This window comes from Taurulus bubalis (assembly GCF_910589615.1).
Source record: "Taurulus bubalis genome assembly, chromosome: 9".
Classification (NCBI taxonomy): Eukaryota; Metazoa; Chordata; class Actinopteri; order Perciformes; family Cottidae; genus Taurulus; species Taurulus bubalis.
In genome coordinates this window covers 25,923,450-25,950,838 of record NC_136597.1, presented here as the reverse complement: position 1 = coordinate 25,950,838, position 27,389 = coordinate 25,923,450, and the positions used below count along the sequence as shown (strand labels likewise).

Genomic DNA, 27,389 nt, shown 5'->3' with positions numbered 1-27,389 from the left:
ACGAGAAACAAATGAAAACACTCGTGGATGAAGAAACAAACAATGCACACAGATTATGTTGTTGGCGGTTCAAACCCGGACCCCGAGACCCGCGGGGTCTGGGTTTGAAATGCAGAAGCAGCCTTGGTCCTCGAGCTGAAGTGGAAATGAGTTCCCACGAGTCTCCTCTTTATAGACACGCCCACGTTCTGCTAATCCCTTAAAAGGCTCCATTTGAACATTTCTGCATACTCAGGTCCCTAAAACAGTCTTGGAGTTGCATAACTTGGGGATGACTGGAAAGCTGGCTCCAATGAGGCCATTTATTCGTGTGTGAAATGACCTGTTGTGACCTCTGGGATGATCGCGGCCTCGTGAAAGTGTACGAGCTCCAACTCCAGACCTGGAGGGGCTGTGTGGCTTCTGCATGTATGTTCACAATAAAAGGGCTTCTGAACGGTAGACGTGCTCGCCAGCCGATGTGGTGATTCATTTGCTCTCGTGGTCAATATATTTACATATATGTGATGCAAATCTGTTGCTGCAACCACCCAGCAGAGCATGAGGAAGACATACGAACACATCTATCGTAATGTTCTTCAAAGCCCTAATTAATTCATTATTTCTGATTTACGACTTGAACAACTTGACGCTGATGCTGAGCTGCATCCCAATCTTCTCAATCAATATCAATATCCATCTCAATATCAGTCTTTAATCTTCGGGCTCCGTGTCGTCCTCGAAAGTTAACACTTGGATTTCGATCCGTCTGAACTCTTAACTCGTCCTAACCCAAAAATGGGGGCCCTTTTTATATCAGGTCACAAGGTACAAGTCAAGAAAAAAACATGGTATGAATCCCAAAAGAAAAAAAAAACATGTTAGGTATCAAATTAAACATAAAAATCAGGGCTCCAATAATATATAATCCCCATGTACAACCTCTAAACACAACTCAAACAATAAATAGGATTAGGGTTAGGGCTTGAAAGGCTACAAGCTTCTTGGATGTTCTGTGTTACACTTTTGTTGTTTTTGCTTCTTTGAGGTCACCAAATGTTTCAAGATGCACAAACGTATTAAAGGAACATGTTTCAGATACGTTCCTTATCAACACTTTGCATCAATTAGTTTTATCATCACGTCAATAGAAAAAACATTTCCCTCAAATACCATTTACAGGATATAAACGTATTTTCGAAAAGACAGTTTTGGACAAAGACTGATTTTCTTGGTTTTATTTATTCCTTATTATAACAATAAATGCTTTTTTCTTGATCCTCTTTAAGGTTTTCGATGGATTTGTGAGATTATCCGAGCACTAATATGTTGTGTCTCTTCAGAAGTGATTTGGTCCGGGTCAAATAAAACCTCCTGATTTCACGCGAAAAAAGGTTTTTGCAAAAATCTGTTTTTGTGTATCTTTGTGTCGAAAGAAAAATCTGATTCCCATCCAGATTTGCATGAAACGTAAAAAACATGAAATGTCCGACTGTCAGTCGCAGCGTAGCACGTTGGATGCTAACGCTCTGCTCGACCCCAGCACAGCTGGTTCACCGAGGCTCATTATGTTCATCTTCTGTTTGAATGAAAATCTGTGAATTGATTTGTTTCAATTATGAATATAACGATGTTGATAAAAATCAACCCGTAACAATTTACATTGCAAATAAATATCTTGCAGCAAATCACCCGGGGACAAAAAAAACAACAACTATGCAAATGTCAAAAGGTGAAATGCACCTCAGACTAAGCTGCAAAGCAAAGAGCGTCTCAGTGCTGTTTGTATAGAAGGTAATGTGCAAAGTTTTACCCTTTATGTGCAAATGAGCCTCATTGCAAAAAATAAGATCGGCGTTAATTACCAGACGCAGCTACAGTTACATCGTTAGCGTATTCTGAGAGTTGGTGGTAACTGTAGCACAATCATAAAGGATGTCATTTCCTTTTGGGACGCAGTGTGCAGATGTGACTAAATGAATAAAAGCTGCTCGACACGTCACCTTTGAAAATACACGAGAGAATTACCAGAGATTTGTCGAGTAAAGCTGCTGCGCCGCTCCTTAATTATCATGGCTGGTATGAAATAAACTCACAACATATCTCAAGTGACTTAAAAACACTTGAATGAAGAGCATGTAATTGATGTTTTCCTCAATAATTATGTATTTTTTTCACCCAGCAGATAATGGGGAGGACTGCATGGCCTCAAGCACATTTATACTTTGTCTCATTGATATCAGCAATTAGTTTGCAGCTGAAACCATTCAGCTGCAAACTTTTGTGAATGTTTTTGGACGACAAAATAATTTTGCATGATTTTACTTTGTTAAATGATCCGCGAGCCATTCTTTGTGAATTTGCCCCAAAGCAGTTGAACCATTACCGATTATTTGATGAAATGCTGTGAGGGAAGTTCGTGTTTGTCAATCTATACCATCTAAACTAAATGTATCACACAAAATTAATCCGAAATCATGTCAACCATCATAAGAATAAATGCACTTCAAAATCTGTAAATAATGAAAATTATGTTGTATTGTATCACTTGTAGACGCATGTATTACACATATATAGCTTTGTGCATCATTATTGGAAATGAAGAAGTGTGTTCTGTGATGACAGCTAACGAACAGGATAATATAATTGAATAAAAGCTCAGAATATTATGATTGTAAACCGTAAGTGATGGTTTTTACATCATTGCTCGGGAGAACCCAGAACATTTTGAGTGTCGGAATTTTCAGATGTTTAAAATATAAATATTTTCCAGGCGTAGTGTGAACATTGTTTTTAACTTGGCAGGAGGGATTTAGAGACAATACGGCGACAAGACGTTCTGGTGAGGAAACTGTGATAAGATGACTCAAACCTGAGAGGAAATAACAGCCGACGGCTCTAAGAGACGAAGCAGACGTCTGCAAAACAAATAGTTTGATCAAATCCCCTCTGGCCGCATCTCTTGGAGTCCTGAACGGAAACCAGAACAAATTCAATCATGACGGGGACTTCACTTCACACCTCAAAGCCCAAAGCTGGTCAGCCATTAATCGGAGGGCTGATGGTTTGATTCTCCGCCTCAAAGGGTGCGTGGCTTCCTTAGGTTTATTGAAAATATAAGGTCAAATAATCCTTTATTAGTCCCACAGTGGGGACATTTTACGGGAGTACAAGTGTTTCAGAGCAGTTTTCAGAACAAGTGCTCACTATTCAATCGCCAAAGAATGCAGCGCTCTGAGAAATGGCTTTTCATGGTCTTCTTCTGTATGGGTTCGATGATCAAAAATAGTTTGCACCCTATCTGTGCAATAAATGGTCAAAAACAACTTTTGAGAGATAATGGAAATCATGAGCATGACCATCAAATACCATCATGTTGTTCTAAACCCTATTTCATTCATTTCTTTTTTTACTACAATAACTTCACGCACAAAGCTTTAAGTTTTCATCTTTTTTTGCATCTTCTGTCGACCTTCTGTCTTCCCCAAAGACCCTCAGTCCATGTGGACTTACAAAAGTAAACAATCAGATTGATCTTACATGGCAAGCCATTAATAACAAGAGTTGGTAGTTCAATTCTCCACCTATCCTCGACACAAACCCCCAAATTGCTCCAGACGAATGCATGTACTAGAAAAACTGTAATGAGTGTGAAATTGTTCAAAAACGTCCGGCTTGATAATCTACCGTTCCGTTTGTCTAAACGATCACCACCCATTGGCACAGTTCCTCCCCTACCTCCATTGGTTGGGATAACTGTTTGTCTTGCATCTTGTGTTTCCTTGAAACTGGAGAAGGAGCACTTTGAGTGACATGACCAGGAGCCAATCAGTCAGCTGAGATTCAGACAAATTACCAAAAGTTTAATTGAAGATAAATGTAAGGACAGGGCACGAGCAGAATCAATGTCTTGGCACCAAGAAACTAACGCTCACGAGCTTGATCACACACAATTTTAACAAAAAGACGCCGTAAGTATACCGTCTCAGACACATCATATAAATGTTTGTCTGCTATGTCTGAGCCGGGAATCTGTTCTCGCCTTTGTGTCTCCACAGGAAGTGCGGGGACTCCCGTCACCTTCAACGAGAACGGCGACGCCCCCGGACGCTACGACATCTTCCAGTATCAGATCAACAACAGGTCGACGGCGGAGTACAAGGTCATCGGACACTGGACCAATCAGCTGCATCTTGACGTAAGGACCCAATGATTTCTTATTTACGTCAGCGTCTGTCACACAGAGCCAAACAAGTCGTCATCCAAGTGATGGCGGTTATTTAAACTAACCGTGCACGGCAGCGATACCACAAGATCACCAGAAAGTCCCTCTTGTCAAGTGGCAGCTCCACTCTATCCAAACCCCAGCGGGCCAATCAACGAGGTTGGCCTCGATCCCCGGCTCTGCTAGCCCATGTCAAGACACTTAGCCCCAAATTTCTCCCATATGATCGTTAGTTAGTCCTGATGGGCAGGTGGCTCCTCCCATCAGTCTGTGAATGGGTGTGAATGGGCGAATGATGTCATATAGTGTTAAAGTGCTTTGATTGGTCAGATGATTAGAAAATAGCTATACAAGTACAGGAGTATTTCTTCACTGAAAGAAAAGGGTGTTTGATGGTTTATCCGATTACCTGCCCAAGTATCAACTGAAAGGGCCGACCCCTTTTTCCAAAAACAATTCCCAATGACGTCTTCCCCGATTGGTTCTGTGGAACAAACCATCAGGTTTGAGTTTAACAGATAATGTAGATGGTCGTAATGCTGATTCTGTGGAAGATTAAATTGATAAATGGACTTTACAAAGAGCTTTTCTAGACTTCCGACCACTCAAAGTGCTTTAACACTACCTGTCATCATTCACCCATTCAAACGCTGGTGGCAGGGACTTGTAAACGTATTTTGATTGATGTGAATATCCAATGACATCTTTATCCTCGTTATCAAACATGATCAGTTTGCTCTGGACTTTGGAAACAATCTCAGCTCAAAGCTTGGAAACAAGCTACCAAGTGAACTTTGAGTTGAGCGAGTCCCAATGGAAAAGGCGTTGCTTGCTGAACTGGCTTTCTTTAACTGGGTTAACTCCTGCAATATTTCCACATTATGAATCCACAGTGTGTCTGTGTGGGAGTCTTCATGTGGACACCTGGGAGCACAGAGTCTGTCCACTGACCAGACAGTGTTTCAATCCTCCTGCTTGTTTTATAGGGTCTGTTTCCACGTTTGTTAAGTTACCAGTGGTTCAGAACCAAAGTTTCAGCATTGTTGCTATTGACACTTGCAGTTGGATCTATTTTCAATTTAGAAAGGTGGTTAATCCAGGTGGCAAACTCTGCTTCTGAAGAGTGAAGCCAACGAACAAGAGTCTTATCGCGGCATTCTTTCTCCTGACGAGGAGGGGGCGACTCCTCTGGTTGTATAGAAGTCTCGAGCAGATGACTGTACATTGTAAACGTGAGTTTATGTCTCAATCTCTAGGTTCAAGTCTTCTTCAATACAGCATGATGTTCATTTAGTAAATTATGGTCATTTAGAGTCAAACAAACCATAAAGCAGGGGACGCTTAAGGGCGGGGCTTCAAGCTGATTGACAGGTTGACACCAGAGTCGTCTACGGTCTCTACGTCACTCCTCCTCACTCCACATATGGTCACTTCCTGTTCACTGGTTGCAAAAAGTCAAGATGGCGACGGTCCAAATGCCGAACTCAAGGCTTCAAAACGTCTACGTCCACTTCTTACATTCAGTCTATGGGCTGAACTATATGATAATTCTGGCGTTGCTTATCAATGTTGACCGGCCTGGTTCCTCCTCCCCCCCTTCAGATGGAGACCCTGCAGTGGATCACCGGCAACTCCTCGCTGCCGGCCTCGGTGTGCAGCCTGCCCTGCCGCACCGGCGAGAGGAAGAAGGTGGTGAAGGGCGTCCCGTGCTGCTGGCACTGCGAGCGCTGCGAGGGCTACCACTTCCAGGCCAGCGAGTTCACCTGCGAGCTCTGCCCCTACGAGAGGAGGCCCGACCAGAACCGCACCGGCTGCCAGGCCATCCCCATCATCAAGCTGGAGTGGCACTCGCCGTGGGCGCTGTTGCCCGTCTTCATCTCCGTCCTGGGCATCGTGGCCACCACCTTCGTCATCGCCACCTTCGTGCGCTACAACGACACCCCCATCGTTCGCGCCTCTGGGCGGGAAATGAGCTACGTGCTGCTGACGGGCATCTTCCTGTGTTACGTCATCACCTTCCCCATGATCGCCGCGCCCGACGTGGTCGTCTGCTCCTTCCGCCGCATATTCCTGGGCCTCGGCATGTGCTTCAGCTACGCCGCGCTGCTCACCAAGACCAACCGCATCCACCGCATCTTCGAGCAGGGCAAGTCGGCGGTGACGGCGCCGCGCTTCATCTCCCCGGCCTCCCAGCTGGCCATCACCTTCTCGCTCATCTCGGCTCAGCTGCTGGGCGTCTTCGTGTGGTTCGTCGCCGACCCTCCGCACACCTTCGTGGACTACGGCGAGCAGCGCACGCAGGACCCCGGCAACGCCCGCGGCGTCCTCAAGTGCGACATCTCCGACCTGTCGCTCATCTGCTCGCTGGGCTACAGCATCCTCTTGATGGTCACATGCACTGTTTACGCCATCAAGACGCGCGGCGTGCCAGAGACCTTCAACGAGGCCAAGCCCATTGGATTTACCATGTACACCACCTGCATCATCTGGCTCGCCTTCATCCCCATCTTCTTCGGCACGGCGCAGTCGGCGGAGCGGGTGAGTGTGCCTCTCTGATCAATAATGCATATGTCATGTTTAATGTATTGTTCAGCCCTCCGGCAGAGTTTATAAATGGAAACTCACACCGTCAGCAGCGTCAACATGTTCTCACTCTGTTCTGTCTGACACCGATGATGGCATATCATATACCTCTTTTTCTTCATTTGACCTTTTCTTTTAGTGGGAGTTTCTGTGAAAACTTCTCCAATTGGGACTTTTACTTCTACAGAAGTAGACGAAAGCAATTTATTTTTGTCTCCTGAGTACTGTTGACTTTGAAGTGTTTTTGGCAGAGTTATTTAGCTCGAGCTACTTTTATGAGTTGGTTCAAACCTTGAGCTGACTCATTGTAAGACGTATATTAAACACTAAAATATGAACTTCCTAAAAGACTGGTCTTTGGTAAAAAAGTTAGCGCCATGATCTTTGTAGAAGACACAATAAACAAGTGAAGATTGATCTTTTACTGAAAGGTATAGAGGTAGTTATTAATAGATGATTACAGAACCATATCATAAGTATATATATATACATATATGTATATATATATATATATATATATATATATATATATATGTATATATATATATATATATATATATAGATAAGCCAGGTTTCCTGCCAAATGTAATGCACATTTTACCCGATTTTTTTTTGAAAATGTGCAAACTAAATGTGAATGCTTGTCTCTCTCCGCTCTGACTGGCTGATTGATGATTGCTTCGTTCCCGATGGCCACAGGCTCAGTCCAGTCCGCCCTGCAGCCTCACCGCACACAACTAATTAGAGCAGAATTAAATTTAGCACATTCCGGCGACTGTTTTTCTTTTGGGGGGTTGAGTTTTTTTGAGCGTTGAGTGCTGTGAGCGAGATGCCAGATGGAGGGTTCTGCTCATTATCGTGTCTGTGGGGAGATCAGGAGGACAGGTGGAGCGATCCACTGTCATTCCCTCCAAACCCAGTTTATCATCTTTCTTTTCGCTGCTGCAGTTCAGCTGCTAATGATTTGTTGTTTGACGTGAACCAGGAAACACTCCTAATCACGTCTGATTTTCCATCAGTGAAAAGGCAACGTGGCCCTTTGAAGCTCACCTGAAGGGTTCTGGACGGGCCTTCAAAGTCTGCTCAAAGTTATTCCTTAAAACATCCTGTCAGAGACAAAGCGACAACTTCCTGTTGATATCATGGAAACGAAAAGGTCGTCTGTAGGTCAGGCGGGTGGGCGGTTCACCTTTTGTTCAACTATTTGATCGATTGTCCTTCAAATTGTATAGAAGTCAAGGGGAAGAATTACTCACTGAATTACTCATTCAGTCATGTTTCACAATATATTACGTTATTATTACGTCACAGGTGTTTACAGTGTCCTGCAGTCACAACATACCGTAAAAGTTGGGTTATAAGCCGCTACTACCTTTGGTGGTTGTCCCCGCTAGCTCCCCGCTGTAGCTAGCGCCCCGCTGCTGCTGCTAGCGCCCCGCTGCTGCTGCTAGCGCCCCGCTGCTGCTGCTAGCCCCGCTGCTGCTGCAACCGTCCCCTCTGCCCGAGCCGGGTGTCGAGCCGGGGCTGGTCCTGCTACCTTCGGTGGTTGTCGGGGAGCTAGCGGGGAGCTAGCAGCAGCACTAGCTGACTACAGCGGGGAGCTAGCGGGGACAACCACCGAAGGTAGTAGCGGCTTATCACCCCAGACTTTTACGGTAATACAGTATTCTGACTTTTGCAAGATTTAACTGTAATATTTCTTAATATTGTAATAATTCAACTATTGTCACTTCACAGGCTTTAACTTTTGACAATAATGTCAATGCATGGTTCAAAATTTGCACAGCATTGTGGGAATACTATGCTGCACATCTACAATAGCACACCGTTGGATCCCAGAGTTTAAAAACAGAGAGTGTGAAGATGTTTACTGTAAAATCACAGTTCAATGCTGTAATACTGCAGCAACATAATAACACAATAAGTCCCAGTATACAGCTGCCAGTTGACTATAATGTTGTGAATATGTCACAGTTACTTGCTGTTCAAGTTATACAACTAGCAGTCTGCTGTAAACGCGCAGTCAAACGTTCCGGTGGAAGTTTTTGTATTTTAGTGAAATATCTCTTCGATGTAGTGCAGCTAAACGTTGCAAAGACGAGATGGAATGGGTTCTGTTGCATGCTGGGACATGAATGTTCAAACTTTCCATGACTCTGAGAACCTACAGGACGTCATGTCCACGTGGACCTTAAAAGTGGTGCTTGAAAGTGTATTTTCAGCCAAAAATCCTCTCAATCCGTTCCCTCTGAGTCCACCGGGACCGCGCAACACCGTCGGGATCGCCTCACGCAGCTGGACGGGCCTCGCCGGGCCTCGCCGGGCCTCGCGGGCCTCGCCGGGCACGAATACACCACACGAGACGAGCTTGAACATTTTCATCTGACAAATGCGCGTCTGATCACGTCTTTCCAGCGACGCTGTCTGCTGCTCCACAACGCACACTTTGCATTTTGACTCCACGCACAGCGGAGCTGCAGAAGCAAAAAGCTTTTAGCGACACAGATGACCCTCATGAAAGATGAAGGAAAGCATCTTTTAACAATCGCTTCCCGTATGCTGCTGACATGTGACTTCAGTCTCGTGAGACCCCCGAGAGGAAAGACGGTGGGTGGTCGAAAGCCCCCGAATTGGCGAGTAAGGGGACTTTGAGCTCGAGCGTTCGGTTGTTTTGTTCCACAGTCAGAGGAAGACCTGATCTGAAGGGTCCAGGTTTCTCCTGGTCTCATCAGAAATAGGTCTCAGTTTTACCGCTGGGTTATTTTTACCCCTAGAAATGGCTGATGCAGCAGATTCCAGATGAATGTTCAGACACGATCACATAAAGATTACACCGAACAGAGTGAGGTCTCACATTAAGCAGCGACGGCTTCAGAACAGAGACGTCTGCAGTCCTCCTCCTCCTCCTCCTCCTCCTCCTCCTCTTCCTCCTCTTCTTCTCCTTGAAAGCTGCAGCCAAAAGAAACTTTTATTTGTCCGTAATCGCTCAAGTGACGGACCGTTTGAAATGAACACAGCGCCTCAGGCCTCGTATTCGTTATTCACTGAGCGCTGTTGTGTGTGCTGCTCAGCCGCTCCCTCGGCCCGCCGCTGCTCACAGCTGTGAACACCTGAATAATGTGACGGGTTTCCTATAACCGCAACAGGTGCATCGATAAAACCACCTGCGCGTCTCGCGAACATTTTCAAAGTCGGCTTCAAAGTTCAGTCATTTGGTGAAATCGACCGACCAGAAACTTTGCTGTTGGATTTCGACGCACTGTGATTTCAACATATCTGAAATGAAACGTTGAAGAGCTTTGAAAGCAGAACGGATGAAAGTTCATCATCTTCAGAGGAAACCTGCAGCTGAAAAGAGTCAAAGAAAAAAGACGCCGACACGTTCAGTTTTTTATCGATCCGGATTAAACGTTAACGCGAGGTGGAAAAAGAGCCGCAGTCGTTTCTAAAGAGGACGAAGTACTCAAATGTTTTACTGAAGTAAAAATACTAATACCACTCTGTGAAAACGCCCTGTTACAAGTAAAGTAAAAGTACATCAAAATTATTTGAGACTACTACACATTGTACGATTGTCAAAATACTCTCATTCATTTTCTCTCGACTAATCAACTAATTGTTTAATGAACTAATAATATCAACCGTATTACATACAACATGTACTGTTGGGTCGTTTAATTTATTTACTTTCTAAAGTAATAAAAGCTCTTTAATAAATGTAGTGGAGTAAAAAAAGTGCAATGTTTCCCTCTAAGATGGAGTAAAAGTAGGAAGTGGAAATACTAAAATAAGTATTTTTTTTTTTAAACTTATTTTAGTATTTTACTTGAGGGAAAATGTACTTGGTTCCATTTCCATTCAGTTGCACTGAAAACTTGTCAATGAGTCAAGTCTTGGAAAAAGAAAGAAACTGGTGGAAACTCTCGGAGTTCCAAACTTTTTAGAGTCTGTTGATTTATTCAGAAACCTTTTTTCTGTCCTCTCAGCATCCAGAACTCTATAAGCTAAAAATATAAAGTTTAGCTGTATGCACCTGTGAAAAATATACATTTTCCTGGAGTTTCATCATCGTCGTCATTTCTCTGACAAATTGTGACGTTGAGTTGAAGTGAAACAAACCAGAGCAATTATATTACATCAGTGTTTTCTTAAAAATGTAATAAAGAATGTCGGTTCTGAGATTAAACTACAAAGAACATTTAGCGGATGAACTTCTTCCCTTTGATCGCATCACCGCGGGAAAAGACGGTTTTAGTGATTTTCACACCTTTCTTTTGTCAGCCTTTCACCGATTTAAATATGTATTTGCATGAAAGAGATTTTTTATTACATTGGAGGAAATCCTCCAGATGAACCGCTCAATGGATCAGCCAGTCAGGCGACATCATAGAAACACAAATAGTGTAATTTTTACTCCACGACATTTGTCAGACAACTGGAACTTCTTTGCAGATAAAGATTTGACAAAATGCACCCACAAAATGATGTAATACCCTACCAAGAGATATAACAACCAAGAGATATAACAACCAAGAGATATTACAACCAAGAGATATAACAACCAAGAGATATAACAACCAAGATATATAACAACCAAGAGATATAACAACCAAGAGATATAACAACCAAGAGATATTACAACCAAGAGATATAACAACCAAGAGATATAACAACCAAGAGATATAACAACCAAGAGATATTACAACCAAGAGATATAACAACCAAGAGATATAACAACCAAGATATATAACAACCAAGAGATATAACAACCAAGATATATAACAACCAAGAGATATTACAACCAAGAGATATAACAACCAAGAGATATTACAACCAAGAGATATAACAACCAAGAGATATTACATCCAAGAGATATAACAACCAAGAGATATTACAACCAAGAGATATTACAACCAAGAGATATTACAACCAAGAGATATTACAACCAAGAGATATAACAGACGCTACGCAGGTTCACATTTGACATCTTAAAGACGGTTTATTGTATTTGGCTTATAATTTTTATTATTATTGCCTGTTTGCCTTTGTTTTATTCATGCTTCATATGTTAAAGCTGCATTCTCTCTACTGACCACTAGGGGGCGACTCCTCTGGTTGTATAGAAGTATATGCTTCATGTGTTAAAGCTGCATTCTCTCTCCTGACCACTAGGGGGCGACTCCTCTGGTTGTATAGAAGTCTATATAAATGACTCTACTTCTCTCTTGATGTATTCCCTCAGTAAACATTGTAAACATGAGTTTATGTCTCAATCTCTAGTTTCAAGTCTTCTTCAATACAGCATGATGTTCATTTAGTAAATTATGGTCATTTAGAGTCAAACAGACCATAAAGCAGGGGATGCTTTAGGGGCGGGGCTACAAGGTGATTGACAGGTCTCTACATCTGACTTCATAACATCAGTCCACAAACCAAAAGGAGACGACTCCGTCCTCTTCTGTCATACAGTCTGTGGTTGTGATGGACAGACTTCATTTTGAAGTCATCGTGATCTCGTGCCTTCTTTACAATATTAATATCCTGCTCCTCTCATTGTATGCATCATTTCTACATGCATCTAGACTACGTTGTGATTTTAGTACAACGTTCAAGTCGTGCACATCACAAAACATTAATGTTGCTCTGCAAAGAAAGCCCGACCCCTTCTGAAACACACCCCGTTATAATTAGACTCCATCCAAAACGTGCTGCACCTGGAACTGCTCGGCAGATCTTTTAAGGTCAGGCTGTGGATCTGCAGCAGTGGGCTCGCTTGCTGACATTTACAGCAGCAGCAGCAGCATCAGTAGCAGTCGGCTGTGTGCCGGCCACAGCTGGGGCCGCCAAGGAGAAGCCACAGAATCACTAATAAGCACTTCAGAGGGGGGCTGGGTTCCTGAAGGCAGCACCGGCTGCCCGGGGAGACGTCCACATGCACGGGGAAGGTAGACGGCGAGCAGTCCGGGCCGCTGGGAGGGACTGGAGCTGCCTCCATACATAATGAAGCAGGCTTTGATACCCAGCCGGAGGATCCCAGAGACGATTAACATGCAGCTTCCACCCACATCGGCTCCTCCCGGGAATGCAGCTCCTCTGACCTCAGCTGATGAGATACTTTATCATATCAATATGCTAACGCTGCTATTATTAGAGTTATTATCAGCGTCTACAGACACTTCACAATGCCAGAGAAAAAAGGAAAAAAAGATTCTCTCCTCGCTGATTTACATCTCCATGTTTTACAAAACACACAAGAAGACGCGTAAAGAATGCAGAGATGTAAATTAAACTGCTTTGGAGTTAGAAAGTATATTGTTTCTCTTTTGATGGAGCTATGGCTACCAGTTGTCGTGCTAAGCTATGCTAACAGTGTTCTGGACCTCTGATCAGAAACATCGGACCCAACATGTTGGACTGTTTCTTTAAGGGAAATTCCTTTAAACGCTGACTCAAAACTTAATCTGGAAACTCAATGTACAAACTCCGTTAAGTCCGGATCACTCCATCCTTCTTTTGGTGCCCAAATTAAAACAAATGTAAAAACAAACTGTGGAATTGATCATTTTGATTCATTTGAAAACAGAAACTCTGAGCTACTCTGAGTTTATTATGGGTTTATGGAATAATTCACCCAAAAATAACTTCAATGTTGGTACCAAATCCATCCAATAGTGGTCAAGATATTTCTCTCTGAACTACACATATCAACCTCATGGTGGCACTAGACTAGAGGAAAACCCACCAAAAGCTATGTCATGGCAACATATCCAAATTAATGGAGACTCTTCCCAAGTAAAATAAAAAATTATTATTTCAACATTTCCAACATGTTGGTGAACCCTCTTGGCTCGTATGGTTGATCCCTGTGTGTCGTGTCTGAGCTAGCTTAGCATGCAGCCTGGAGGAGCAGGTTGCTAGCATAGCTAATTGACCCTCTTCACTAAGTCCCGCCCTCGAACGCAAACTGGCCAATCATAGCGTAGCGTCAGCCTGAGTTTCAATGTCTTCTGTCTGGATCTCCAGGAGTAAAGTTAGTGACAGTGTGGGCTCCATGGAAACGTAGCTCTGAAAGCTTGACGGAGCGACAGCAGGAGGGCGGGGCTTAGCGAAAGCTCAACTTGTTTTACCCGTTGTAGAGAGAAGTCTCTCTCCGATGTCGGCTAACGGAAACAAGCAAAAAGACATCGTTCCCTTCAAAGAAACAAAAACAAGCCGCTGTGAAGGCTGTTTACCTCCACGGGTCTCGACCCGAAAACAGCAGCCGACCCTGACACCCGACACCGGGGTGAACCTGCTGTTGACGCCGCGCTAATGTAGTCTAAAAAACAACAACTGTGTGTTGGCTGTGATTAGCTTCGCTCCGCTGCTTATCTTCCTCGTGAGCCTCAGACTTGCGGAGAGCAAGTCAATGCAACCGCAGTGTTATTACCCACCATCCATTGCTGTCGTTTAAGTGGTGGGTTTTTAATTTGTGTGTGTGTGAGCGAGGGAGAGAGATCGCTCCGGGCCAAATGAAGGGAAGATGTTACTCGTTTACAGCAGAGAGAGAAAGATATGAATCCGAACTGGGAAAAACACGCCTGAAGTCTAATATTTATAGCAGGAAATATGAATCAAATAATCTCATACTGGATTCACCATGTTTTTGTTTTTCTTCTGTCGTTTATGTTGATTTCTGGGCCAAACACTACCAGGGTTTTGAGTTGAATTCCTACCGTGGCCAATGCAGTAATCATCATCATCATCATCATCATCATCATCATCATCATCATCATCATCATCGCTTTGTAGAATCAGTCATTTGAACTCGATTACAGCTGTTTCTTGGGGGGTTTGTTTTACATCAAAGTGAAGTTTGAAACACACACTTTTCACTTATTTAGGCTCGGCAACCTTTAAGATGTGAAGTGTCATTTTTTTAAATGACCTGTCATTCAGTGTGTCATATCAACATTACGGTTAAAATTAAGTTTAATTGTGACAACACATAATAATCTCCTACGAATCTGTAGCTTCATTCCATCCATACTTTTAACATTTAAAAAATAATTATCTTAATTTCTCCCATGATTTAAGAAAAGTCTCCTCAGCTAGTTTGTTGCATATTCTGGTTTTAGATTAAACTTTACAGCTCAGAGCAGTAATGTTATAGTGTTTGTGGTAATAATACATATCATAGAGAGTAAGTAGTGTAAGATAAAAGACAGTAGTAACAGTGTGTAATGAATACATTACTCTGCATACAGTAGGCAATAAGCACAGAATATATAGTGCAGTAAGTAATAAAGAAAACAATACAGACGTAGAAAGAATAAACAGCCGGAGGTATGATATGAATACGGTGTATACTCTAGAATAAATATACACAGTGTTGGCAGTAGTATGCATTGGTATGTGGTAGCACACATAGTACATGTATGTGTATGAGCAGTATTAGTAGCATGATGTTGTATAAATGAATACAAAGGGATCTTTCCATAGTGTTTCTTATACATGGCAGTATCTAGCAGCAGCGCCTCCAGCTTGGTTATGCATCACAATTAAAGTGGCAACAGACAGGATTTTATGCTTTAATTCATCATTATGTCTTAAATTTTAATTGCAAAGTGTAAAGGCTAAAGAATAATGACACCAGAGGGAACGATCACCCGGATAAATGAAGGCAAAAAGAAAGTGCGTCGACCATTGCCCAACCAACAGGAATAAAACAACGCTTTTGTGTTCCCCGGTAGCTATCGGTAGTTATCCGGTTACAAAAGAGTATCAAGAGAGTTATTTACAGTTATTGTCCCCAGCTGTGGAAATGCCAGACGACGACCTTCGTTTGTGACGAGTGAAATCGATGTGGGAGTGTCTTAAAACCTGCATTATATCTACTGGCCACCAGGGGGAGACTCCTCTGATTGTATAGAAGTATATGCTTCATGTGTTAAAGCTGCATTATCTCTCCTGACCACCAGGTGTGACTCTTCTGGTTGTATAGAAGTCTATGCTTCATGTGTTAAAGCTGCATTTTCTCTCCTGATCATCAGAGGGTGACTCCTCTGATTGTATAGAAGTATATGCTTCATGTGTTAAAGCTGCATTCTCTCTCCTGACCACCAGGGGTGACTCCTCTGGTTGTATAGAAGTATATGTTTCATATGTCAAAGCTACATTCTCTCTCCTGACCACCAGGGGGCGACTCCTCTGGTTGTATAGAAGTCTATGATTCATGTGTTAAAGCTGCATTCTCTCTCCTGACCACCAGGGGGCAACTTCTCTGATTGTAAAGAAGTATATGCTTCATGTGTTAAAGCTGCATTTTCTCTCCTAACCACCAGGGGGCGACTCCTCTGGTTGTATAGAAGTCTATATAAATGACTCTACTTCTCTTGATTTATTCCCTCAGTAAACATTGTAAACATGAGTTTATGTCTCAATCTCTAGTTTCAAGTCTTCTTCAATACAGCATGATGTTCATTTAGTAAATTTCGGTCATTTAGAGTCAAACAGACCATAAAGCAGGGGATGCTTTATCCTGTGATTATTGTGAGACAAAAAATACATTTCAATAGAGAGATGTATGATAAATGGAGTGTTTTGTTTCCCAAAAAGAATTCCATTTATTTATTATTATTTATTAAGAAAAAGAAAAGAACCCTGATGAAAGTTTAAGCTTTCACTCCAAACATCAGACGAATGACATTAAAGCTGCCAAAACGTCCAGATTCCTTTTCTCATATTTAATTGGATCCGTCGGCACTGGAGGTTTCCGCTGAGGTACAGAACGTTCTGTATGTTGGATTTCTGAAATGCCAACGCAGAATGTGGAAATTATCTCCAAAGTTATTTCCTGCCTGAGGTGCAGTGTGTGTGCGTTGGTTCTGTAATGGGAAAATATGTATATGCTGTATTTTGATATACATTCCTTGATTGAACATGAGTTGTGTAATGTGTATGTTCAGACAATGAGTAACTGCAAGTAAGACGTGGAGAAACTGATACAATAGGAGTTGATGGTACTCAACTTCATACCAGCTGATAGGAACTCTAAGATGCTGACTACCAGGGTCAAAGGTACATATCACTCAGAATCGATTGATGAATGTGCTGAAGAAAGGACACCGTCATCTTTCTAAGCAAGATCTGATATATGTGGAGACAGTGGATTGGTTGAAACTATAATATGGATTAGGTCAAAATACAAGACACGTGGAAGATCTTCAATGTATATTGTGACGTGGAACACACAGTTGAATGTATATCACATGTGGCATAGTGGGAACCAATGAGAGATGGGATGGGTCTTAAGAGGATGGTCATTTGAAAAGTATATAACTGATTGTCAAATGGAGGATTGTGGCAGAGGACCCTGACAGGCATTGGTGATTCGTGGCTGTTGAGGTTTTCTCCCTGCTTGCAAGCATTTAATAAATTGACAGAGGCATTTTGTCTTGTCCAGAGAAATTCTGCTTGTTCTGGATATTGATTGTAACGTTTAGGCTCTCCCCCCGAGACTTAGAATATTATTTCCAGTACAGTTCTTTCATGGACGTGCTGACGGGGATCCGTAGGTTTTCGTTACTTTGTCAGTCGATTTGATTTCTTCCAAAGCGAACGAATTACATTGATTGTTCTTGTGTTTTGCGATGCTGCCGCGTCGCTTTCGTCCCGCTGCTGACGCTCAGTTTAAAGATCTCAAACTCTCTCAGACCTCGGCTGCTTCCTCAGATCAGAATTCCACATTCCTGAGCTTAAAAACCAGCTTTGATCAGGCAGGAAGTGGGCATCCAGGTCACAGGCACAGAGAGCTGCACAGTCACAGGATTCATCCCTCCATTAACCTCCAGAACCTTCCTTCCCACCTTAAACTTCCCCGTTAAGGAGATTTAAAGTTTGATGACTGAGACTTTTTTTCTTTTTAAAGCTGCGCTATTGCATCAGAAGTAAATATTCTAAAAGAACATTTCCCTCTCAAGTGAAATAATAATCATCCACCTCTTTGCTGCACACGTTTGCTCACTGTGTTTGAAACAAACTTTAAGAAACTCTCAGAAGAACTTTCTCGGAACTATCTTTCCTGTTTGGAGAAATTCATTCAAATGCATTTCGGTTCCGCTGACTTATTCCCAGAGGTGAAGTTTGGAGCCGTTATGATGCCAGTTAGGGATTTATCAACATACATATGCAGTGTTTACTTTCCTACACATACTGCATACTTATTATTATCTTCATTACGTGCAGATCTTCGGCGAAGAAATTGTCGCCAACACTGTAATCCACCGCTAACCCTCGAGCAAAGACTTTAGATATTATAGTAAAAAAAAAAAGCTGAGGCTGATGGAGAAGTTTTGCAGGTATTTGGTCTTAAACTAACGTTCATCACCAAAGTTTTTATCGAAGTTCACGGCAATCATCCAATAGTTGTCAGTATATTTCCCTGGAAAGCACAGATTTAAAGATGCAGAAACACAAAATCTTGTCAGGGTGCTTTAACAGGTGTCGTTGTGTTTTTTGGTCTGAACCACACTGTTGCATTTGAGTTCTGGTCCGGTTCCTGTTTTTATGAAAGAACCAGGGGGCAACATCCGGTTCTGAAGAGTGAAGCCGATGCTTCATGTCTTAAAACCTGCATTCTCTCATGTCCACCACGGGGCGACTCCTATGGTTGTATAGAAGTATATGCTTCATGTGTTAAAGCTGCATTCTCTCTCCTGACCACCAGGGGGCGACTCCTCTGGTTGTATAGAAGTCTATATAAATGACTACTTCTCTTGATTTATCCCTCAGTAAACATTGTAAACATGAGTTTGTGTCTCAATCTCTAGTTTTAAGTCTTCTTCAATGCAGCATGATGTTCATTTAGTAAATTATGGTCATTTAGAGTCAAGTCATCATATCCAATAAACGGTGATTGTCCAAATTTGTCCCAAGCAAAAAATAACATGAGCTTGTAGATCCGTCTGGTTCCCAGTCAGAATCCTCAAGAAGACTCTTGCTATAAAACGACCATCGGGGGAGGGGGGTGTCCCTCCCCGTGAGTCCGTGATGCGGAGCGGCAGTCCGGGAGTCGGGCCCCCGAGCTCTTTTCCATCGGCCTTCTTTGACCTTTGCGCCGTTCGCGCCGTTTGTTTTCTGTGACAACAGCTTGTACCGGAGAGGCCACATAAATCATCTCAGAGCTGGTTTTTGTTTCCCTCTCTCAGGGCCACAAATGAGTTCATGCTTCGCTGTCTGTCATACATTTTCATAATGAATCCTTGATGTATCGCTGGGATCGCTGTTTGACTCGCCATCTGTCGCCACGTTTCCTTCCCCTCCGTCCTGGTGGCTGAGCGCAGCCCCGCTGAGGATTCCCCGCTGACAGTTTGACACGGGGGGTCATTAACCCAGGCCTCCACTTTTTGTGAGGCGGTTGCCGTGGCGACGCGAGCGGTTCTCTGTGCGGCGGTATAGGCGGCAGTGTTGTTGTTGTGGTGGTGTGTGTGTTGGCTGTGTGTGTGTGTGCACAGGTGTGTTTGTGAGAGCCGCTAGAGGAGCGAGGAGAGAAGAAAACAACTGGTTTGTGCTGCCTTGTTGCGCTCTGTGTGTGTGTGTGTGTGTGTGTGTGTGTGTGTGTGTGTGTGTGTGTGTGTGTGTGTGTGTGTGTGTGTTTTTAGATAATCTGAGGTGGGAACTGGAGTCAGGCAGCCTGCTCGTGCTCAAATGAAAGTTTCATTTATTTTTAAGTATAGTAGAAAGGGTGGTCCTCGGTCCCAAGGTGAAGTTATCTGGTCCTCACTTCAGTGTTTATACAGGAATGTGTGTGTGTGTTTTGTCTATGTTACGGATTTGAATAAAATATTATTGGCATCAAATGAATATATATTGCTGCATATTTATTACTTATTGACTTTGTTTTTTTTTTACATACAAACATCAAAACTAGTTTAATATATTTATTTTTTGAGGATTTATTTGGTCGATTACCTTCTCAAGTCTATTGAGATCATTTACATATTGAATTAATAACACTACAGACGTTTTAATTCAGTAAAAGTAGCAATACCACAGAGTAGAAAATACTCTCTTAAAGGGCCAGTGTGTAAGATTTCACGGGATCTATTGGCAGAAATATAATATAATATTCAGATTTGTTTACAATCACCTGAAACTACTACGAGTGGTTTTCGTTAGCTTAGAATGAGTTTGTTGTGTCCTTGAGTACAGCTCTTGAGTAAATGTACATAAAGTACACAGTCCTGTGCATCGGGGCTCTAACTGCCTCCTTCTGCCAGTAAAGACTCGTCGTTACACTGCAGACAGAGACGACAACACGGAGGATCAATAGTCCCGTACTGGCTCATGAACGCAGCATGAAGCCTAATGATGCGTTCAGGGTCATCTGTCAAGCTGAGATGGGGGGAGAGAGAGAGAGAGAGAGAGAGAGAGAGTCCTGCTGCTTCTCTGCTTTGTTGTTGTTGATCCTGTTTAGAGGCCGAGATTATTAGGAGTCAACGATGGTTGAACAGTCCACCACAGAGCGATCCCACAGCTCCCAGTTAACGGGGTGAGAGCAGGTGAAATGCGTTGCTCAGTATTTCTCTTTGAATGCTTAAGAAGCTTTTGATAATGATATAATAAATAATAATAATGAATAGCATAATCATTTATTTCACAGTGCTTTTTCAATCCATCCTCAACAATTTGTGTGAAGTCTCCTTTCTGAAAGATTGCTATGTGTTGGACCAGTTGCGGTCTTTATACTTCCTCGTTCATGATTACTTGGATAACATACAAAATAATTGTATGGGATATCTACAAAAAACAGTGCATTATTTTGTATAGGTATAGCTACATATGATGGATTATACCGATGGATATTATATATCTAGTTCATGTGGAATATTTGTATTCATCTCGGCCGCAGACACAACCAAACCTTTATTTAAAGTTCCAAACTTGTAGAAAGTGAGATTCACGTCTTTTAGTTTTTTTGGTACTTTTACTGGTCTGGGTGCTAGAAAAATACTGTAAATGTAGCAAAACGCTGAATCCAAAAAGAAATACACGGAACCAAAACGGGATATAGCGTGACGTATGTGCATTGACTTTGCATGCAATCTACTCGCGTGAAAAATTGGCAACGCTTTTTGGTGTGAACGCAGCATAAGAGTGTTCCCCTTAGCCCCGCCTCCCAACCCTCGGTCCAGCCTTCTTTTTTTTATTCACATGAACGGAGAAAAGTAAATAGCCTTGGATTCTGATATTACTATTATGTAAATAAGGGTCATTAAAGTGTTTGTACTGGGATGTTGATCCACTTTTAAATAAATGATCCGCTGAGTTACAGGCGTCTCTTTCCCAATTTAAATCTATGGGGAAAATAAATAATTAGCGCCCCTGTGGCATCACTTGACGGACAACGGAAATTGTAAAAGTTTTCTCCCTGGGGATTAGGAAGCAATGCAGAGGACCGAAAGGACCTGACCAATCAGAGTAGACTTGACTTCTATGAGAGCGGTTCTTAAAGAGACAGGCGCTAAAAGCTGAGCGCTTCAGATACAGGGTAATACAGGTGTATTCAAACGGAGAGTATGAGACAAATAATGTTTGTTTTTTTACTTGTAAAGCATGTAAACATGTTCTAGTAGGAAAGTAAAATACAAGGATGAAATGAGCGAGATGTGACCTTTAAGACAATGTTCACCTGTTGTCTTTGTTTAGTTTAAGTACATTTAATTTCCCTCACAGTCACATCACTCTCTCCACTTTATCTTCTGTAGCTGAAACTGTTTTTTAATCACTCATTATTTCCATTTGCTTCAAATTTTGCCATTTTTGTGGGTTGAAGCTCCTGTCAGAGAAACTTATCACTTCCTGCAGACGTTTCACATTAAAAGTCTCGCAGTTAGTTGCTCAAAGGGCATAATCTCCCCCGAGCAGCAAAGTGAAAACCGCAGCCCGACATATTAACCACTCTGACTTTCCCGCTCTGAACGACTGCTGGTTATGTGCCAAAGGATCTGCAGGAGGAGACAAAATTATCAGCCACAAACACGAGTCACCAGATTGATTGCAGTAAATGAACCAAGCAGTCGACCATCTGCTCGTTTTAATAAAAACTTATGGAGTTATTCCTGCTGAGTTCAGGCCATCATTTAGTCTGTATTTAGTCAAGAGACGGGAAGTAGAGCCGTGGTGGAAATATTTACTCAAGTACTATTTAGTATTGTTTAGAGGTACTTGAGTATTTCAATCTTTTGCTTCTTTCTACTTGAATATTATACTTTTTACTGCACTGCATTAACTGACAGTTTTAGTTACGTTGCATAGACACATTAGGAATCCACTAATGAATAATGTTATAGGTTAAGCTACCGAACAGTTAAGCCATTTAGATGAGCTCCTCCTTTACCAGCTGCACCATCAAGGTGTTTGACACATGAATTTATCAATAATTATGATCCACTAAACATGAGCTATAGGATTATAAAATGGGCCGTTCTGCATTCTGAGTGTGTCTTTATTTTTGCTTCTGTCAAGTAATATTTTGAGTATTTTTGCACTGTGGCATTAATACTTCAACTTAAGTCAAAGATCTGAGTACTTCTTTCATCACTGGATCTTATAACATGATACATTTATATTTAATGGGGCTTTTTTTCTTTCTTCTTCTGATGTTTATTTTGAACCAACAAATGAGGGCATGGGAGAATACATCTCTGAAGGAAACGAGGACAAACGCATTTTCATATTTTGAGGGACTGAAACTAAATTGATGAACAATATTTTAGGGGAGCAAATACCAGGGTTTGTACGGTCATGGAAAACCTGGAAACAAAAATCCCCAAAGTTTTGGAAAAGTCATGTAAATGTGTTATATTCATGTGTTCATGACGTTCATTTGCGCTGAGTTTGAAATAATTAATATGCTTTTAAAAGAAAGATGCTCAAAACAAAATAATAATTGGTGTCATTTAAGGTTTACTGTATGCGTTGGAATTCTCATTGTTAGTTTAAATACTACATTTTCTCACTTTTTCATGTTTACACCGAGATTTCACAAAATGTTTGGTTATGGAAATTTGGTTTAAAGTCATGGAAAAGTCATGGAAACCCATTGATCAAAATGTGTATGAACCCTGAAATACATATATTTGTTTGGAGCTCAGGTGTCAGACTTATTTGTTGTACATACTGTATCTCCCATTCTTCATTAGCATGTATAAATTCAGGAGCGTGTTTTAGTAAAAATGTGTTTTTCCCCCCACAATGACGCCTTTAGGCTTCCATAGATCCAGAGACAGGAATCAGTATTTTGATCAGAGTGTTTATAGGGAATGAATGATGATTTATTGAATAAGCAATTTAAGGACAAAGTTAGTAATTTGAGGGATGTAATCAGTAATCAGTGGACTGACACTAATTAAAGGGAGCTCACTCGTGCAGTTTTCATACAAACAGTTGTGTTTACATTCAGCGCATCCTTTCTAACAAACGTCTTGAATGCATTCAGAAAACATTTGCAATGAAACTTTCATTTTTTTTTTTTATCCCAGTTTGAACGTTTGCAGTCTTCTTCTTTCTTGCACTCTTGTTGTGCACAACAAAAGTGGGAAACTAACAAAAAACAGACACCTGATCATCAGAACATTAATCGACAGCAACGCTAGTGTTTAAAATGTCTATAAGGGAACCATTTTTTTTGTTTTAGGGAAAAGCAGGTTGTTGATTAGAGGAAATTATAGAAGTTTTCCATGTGTTAAAACATGAAATAGGTGCAGTTTGGAGGTGTCTTGGTCATCACAGTCCACAGGGAGTGAGCAGTAGGTTTCTGCGGTCGTGTTAAGGCGGCTTCCTGCTGCGTTTCTGAATCTCGTGGCCGGCTGTCGGTAACCTTCTGCCCTCCTGTTTCCTCCTCAGATGTACATCCAGACGGCCACGCTGACCGTCTCCCTCAGCCTCAGCGCCTCCGTCTCTCTGGGCATGCTCTACATGCCGAAGGTCTACGTCATCATCCTCCACCCCGAGCAGAACGTCCCCAAACGCAAGCGCAGCTTCAAGGCCATCGTCACCGTCGCCACCATGACCAGCAAGCTGTCGCACCTGGCGGCCGAGCGGCCCAACGGCGAGGTGAAGACGGAGCTGTGCGAGGGCGTGGAGGCCAGCGGTGAGTGGGCGTTAAAGTGTAATGCTTTAGCAATGGATATTATTTAAACAGCAAGTTTGTGGTTATATAGAAAGTAAAACTTTGTGCTATAACGATAAAACATCATTGTAGTAGTTTTCGAAACTTACACTATTCAAAAGTTTGAAATCAGATGTTTAGTTTTCTTTCAATGACAAACTATTTCCACAGATAAAAAACAGTATCATTCAGACACCAATTTAATTATTTACATATTAAATCATTTTGGCCCCAGATGAAGAATAATTAAATGATTAAAACTCCCATTTATTCGACAAGCCAACAGTGTTACATGGCGGAGAGAATACTGTTGAATTTGTTTTCCAGTCCAGAAAAGCATCATTGACCTTCGACCACAAATGTCAACTGGAACTTCTCTCAAAGTCTGATTTCTGACACCGAAAGTTGCGGCGAACCCCAATAACCCCAACCACAAAATCCAAGATGGCTGCTCGATGCATCACCAATAGAAAAATGCTCTTTAATAAACTTTCTGTCTGTGAACCTGTTGCTAAGATGTTTGCATGTGCAGGTATGCCAGTTTAATCAACTGGTTTTGCTAACCATGGCTAACTGGCAGAAGCAAACCTCGGATAGGTTTTCTGACTGTCCTGGAAAGTGGCCATCTTGTATCCGACTTCCGATTCTCTAACCTTATATTTCTTGACACTAGCACAGGAAGCTGTTCCTCTTTTAATCTGCACATATTTTGACGATTCCAGTTGCTCTAACCAATGAGTGTTGTATTATATTATATTCAACAGTTGCTCTCTGGATCCATCCATCCATTAACTTCCACTTATCCGTGGCCGCTGGGCTTAGCAGCGTTTTTCATTTCCTCTGCTGCCTGGCGAACAATGACCCCCAACCCCAAATGCCTATCACTGGAAGTAGCGGGCCCTAAGGGAAACGGCTCCATGTAGATTTTTTGAGTGTATCGTTTTTGCCTTGGGAGACCCGATCGGGAGCTATTGCCCCTGACAATGCATCGCCACCTTGACCCGGTGGAGGGTCTTGTGGCGAGGCACGAAACAAAGGAGACTTTCTACGATCTAAAAGCATGAAAGACCACTCCAACATTTAAAGTTGTCTTCTCCAACATCTGACATCAATCAAGCTGCTGTGGCAGGAGATTACTTACGGTGTAAATGGTGGTGTACCTTTGGCCAGGATGCACAGACCTTCCTGTCTGCCTGTGGTGAACAAGTGGATTTACCTTCATGTGGGAAGCGTTTGCAATCAGGCGGCATGTACTGATGAACAAGAAAAGGTTCACGGTGAATACTGTTAATTATTCTCTGAACAAAGGTGCTGTGAGAAGAAGCCTGTCAACGTACAGTCGACCGTGTGGAGGTGAAGTCAGGGTGCAGCCTCTCTAATGAGGATTTAACAGGAAGTTGACTTGGAGTTTGTTTAGACGTCACCTGAGACCAGATCTGATGAAATTGTTTACAGCTCAGAGTTACAACTTCAAAGCTGCTTTCTTTTTTCGGTCCATCAGCAGAAAAGTGGGAGACGCCGGATTGTTTACTCATCAGAGATGTGCTGACTGAACTGATCTGCTTAATCTAACAAGCAGCAGTAGCAGCTCAACCTCACATGAGAGAGCCTCTTTCATCCTGCGGTGTTCAGCGCGAGGAGGCGAGGCCGCCAAGGAGAAAGAGCCAAACTACGTGAGACGAAAACTCTTGTGAGGCTCATTTGGTGCCGCTGGATAGATCACCTGCACATTTAATGGGAATAGTCATGGTTTAGTTGTTTGAAATCAAGGATCTCTCTAAAATACAAAATGAATGACACCCTTAGGAAGAGCTCGGAGTAGAGACGGCTCAGTTGTGGTGGCTTGGGCATCGGATCAGAATGTTTCCTTGACGTCCCATTAGAGGTTTTCTGGGCATGTCCAACTGGAAAGAATCCAGAAGGTAGACCCAGAACAAACTGGAGGGATCCCAGCCGGCCTGGGAACGCCTCAGGGACTCCCAGGAACGTCTGGAATACCCCTGCTAAGCTGCTCTCGCCACCTGGATGAGTGGAAGATGATGGATGGATCGCTCAAAAAGTGTCATTTTCACACATTGGCTATCTTCTTCAAGGACATGTTTTGTTATTTTTGTTGGAATTATCTTAACATCCTAGCAGCAACTCAATACATTCAATTCCATTACATTTATTTTGTATAGCCCAACATCACAAAATCTGAAACTTTTACATTCTGTACACATACGACATCCTTTGATCTTTGACCCTCACTTTGAATTAGGAAAAACTCTCCCAAAAAAAAACCTTTAACGAGGAGAAAAAGGGAAGAAACCCTCGGGAGAGGAACAGAGGAGGATCCTTCTATCAGGATGGACAGAAGAACAATAGATGTCATGTGACCAACAACATAGCAGAGTTACAACACATTTAATGCATATGACAGAAATGATTCATATAATGAGAGTAGGAAGGCAAGGCAAGGAAGCACAATAATGATGGAAAAGTGCAAACAGAATGAGATAAAGGAATTTAATAGTATGTACAATACGTCTCCAGTAATATCTTTTGACAGAAGCCGCCGGAAATCCAAACATGGAATTATGTAAAGATTGCAGACGACCAACGACAATGTCTGACCACATTCAAATAATCCATCTGGCAGAAATTCTTAAATTAGTTGCAACAACAAATACAGGGGTAAAATGTATTTTTGTTGCCTAAATCCAACATTTGTGGCAATTTGGTCGTCTTGCCTAAACTCGAGTGGAAATTGTTATTTTAAGCCCTCTCAATGTTATATATGTTATAACCAATATATTGTATTTCGTGACTCTTTCAGTATATGCCGTGTAATAAGTGTTTTACCAACCTGCTGTTTCCTTTCCTCTCCTCAGTGCCGCCAACGAAGACAACCTACGTGAGCTACACCAACCACGCCATGTGAAGGAAGGACTCCTTCCACTGCAGGACGTCCCGGGAAATTTAAAGCAGCAGATTTCTGCCAGACGTCACCGCGAGGCGCTCTGAACAATCTGAAGGATCTGAACAAACTGGACCAATGCATCTGTGGTGTTTTTATGTTTACAGACAGCGGGTTGGGGGGAGGGGCGGGGCCTGAGCGGCGACAGAAACCCGAAAAATTCCGCGAGAAAAAAGAAGAACGGTAAACCCCGAAGGATGGAAAAAATGATAATGATTAAAATAAGTCGGAAAAAATATACGGAAAAAAAAAAGTAAATTTTGGGGACCAACCTTATTTGTTGTTGTTCTAATTGTGCGTTTGAAAAAAAAAAATGAAAAAAAAATCGTGGTCGTGAATTTTTCTGAATCTTGTCTCATGTCGTGCGTCCGTGGACCCGCATCCTGACGCCAGTCCGTCGCTGTCATCGGCTAACTGAGCGCTAGCTTTTGGTTGTGAAATGTCTAAATGCCAACTGGTTGAATTGAAGCATGCCCGTTTTTTTTATACAA

The 27,389-nt window shown here is 42.3% G+C and overlaps 1 protein-coding gene across 1 annotated transcript in view; it reads left to right on the top strand.

The window, feature by feature from the left end:
• The window catches only part of LOC306741407 (metabotropic glutamate receptor 8-like), a gene marked incomplete at its 5' end in the record, with an annotated part of 98,350 nt that extends 71,426 nt beyond the window's left edge, over positions 1–26,924 (top strand). Inside the window, 4 exon segments of the mRNA XM_079223688.1 lie at positions 4,038–4,177; positions 5,807–6,742; positions 23,675–23,921; positions 26,813–26,924. Coding sequence (XP_079079814.1) covers positions 4,038–4,177; positions 5,807–6,742; positions 23,675–23,921; positions 26,813–26,862 — 1,373 coding nt within the window. The 3' untranslated portion in view covers positions 26,863–26,924.
• Positions 26,925–27,389: the final 465 nt, after the last annotated feature.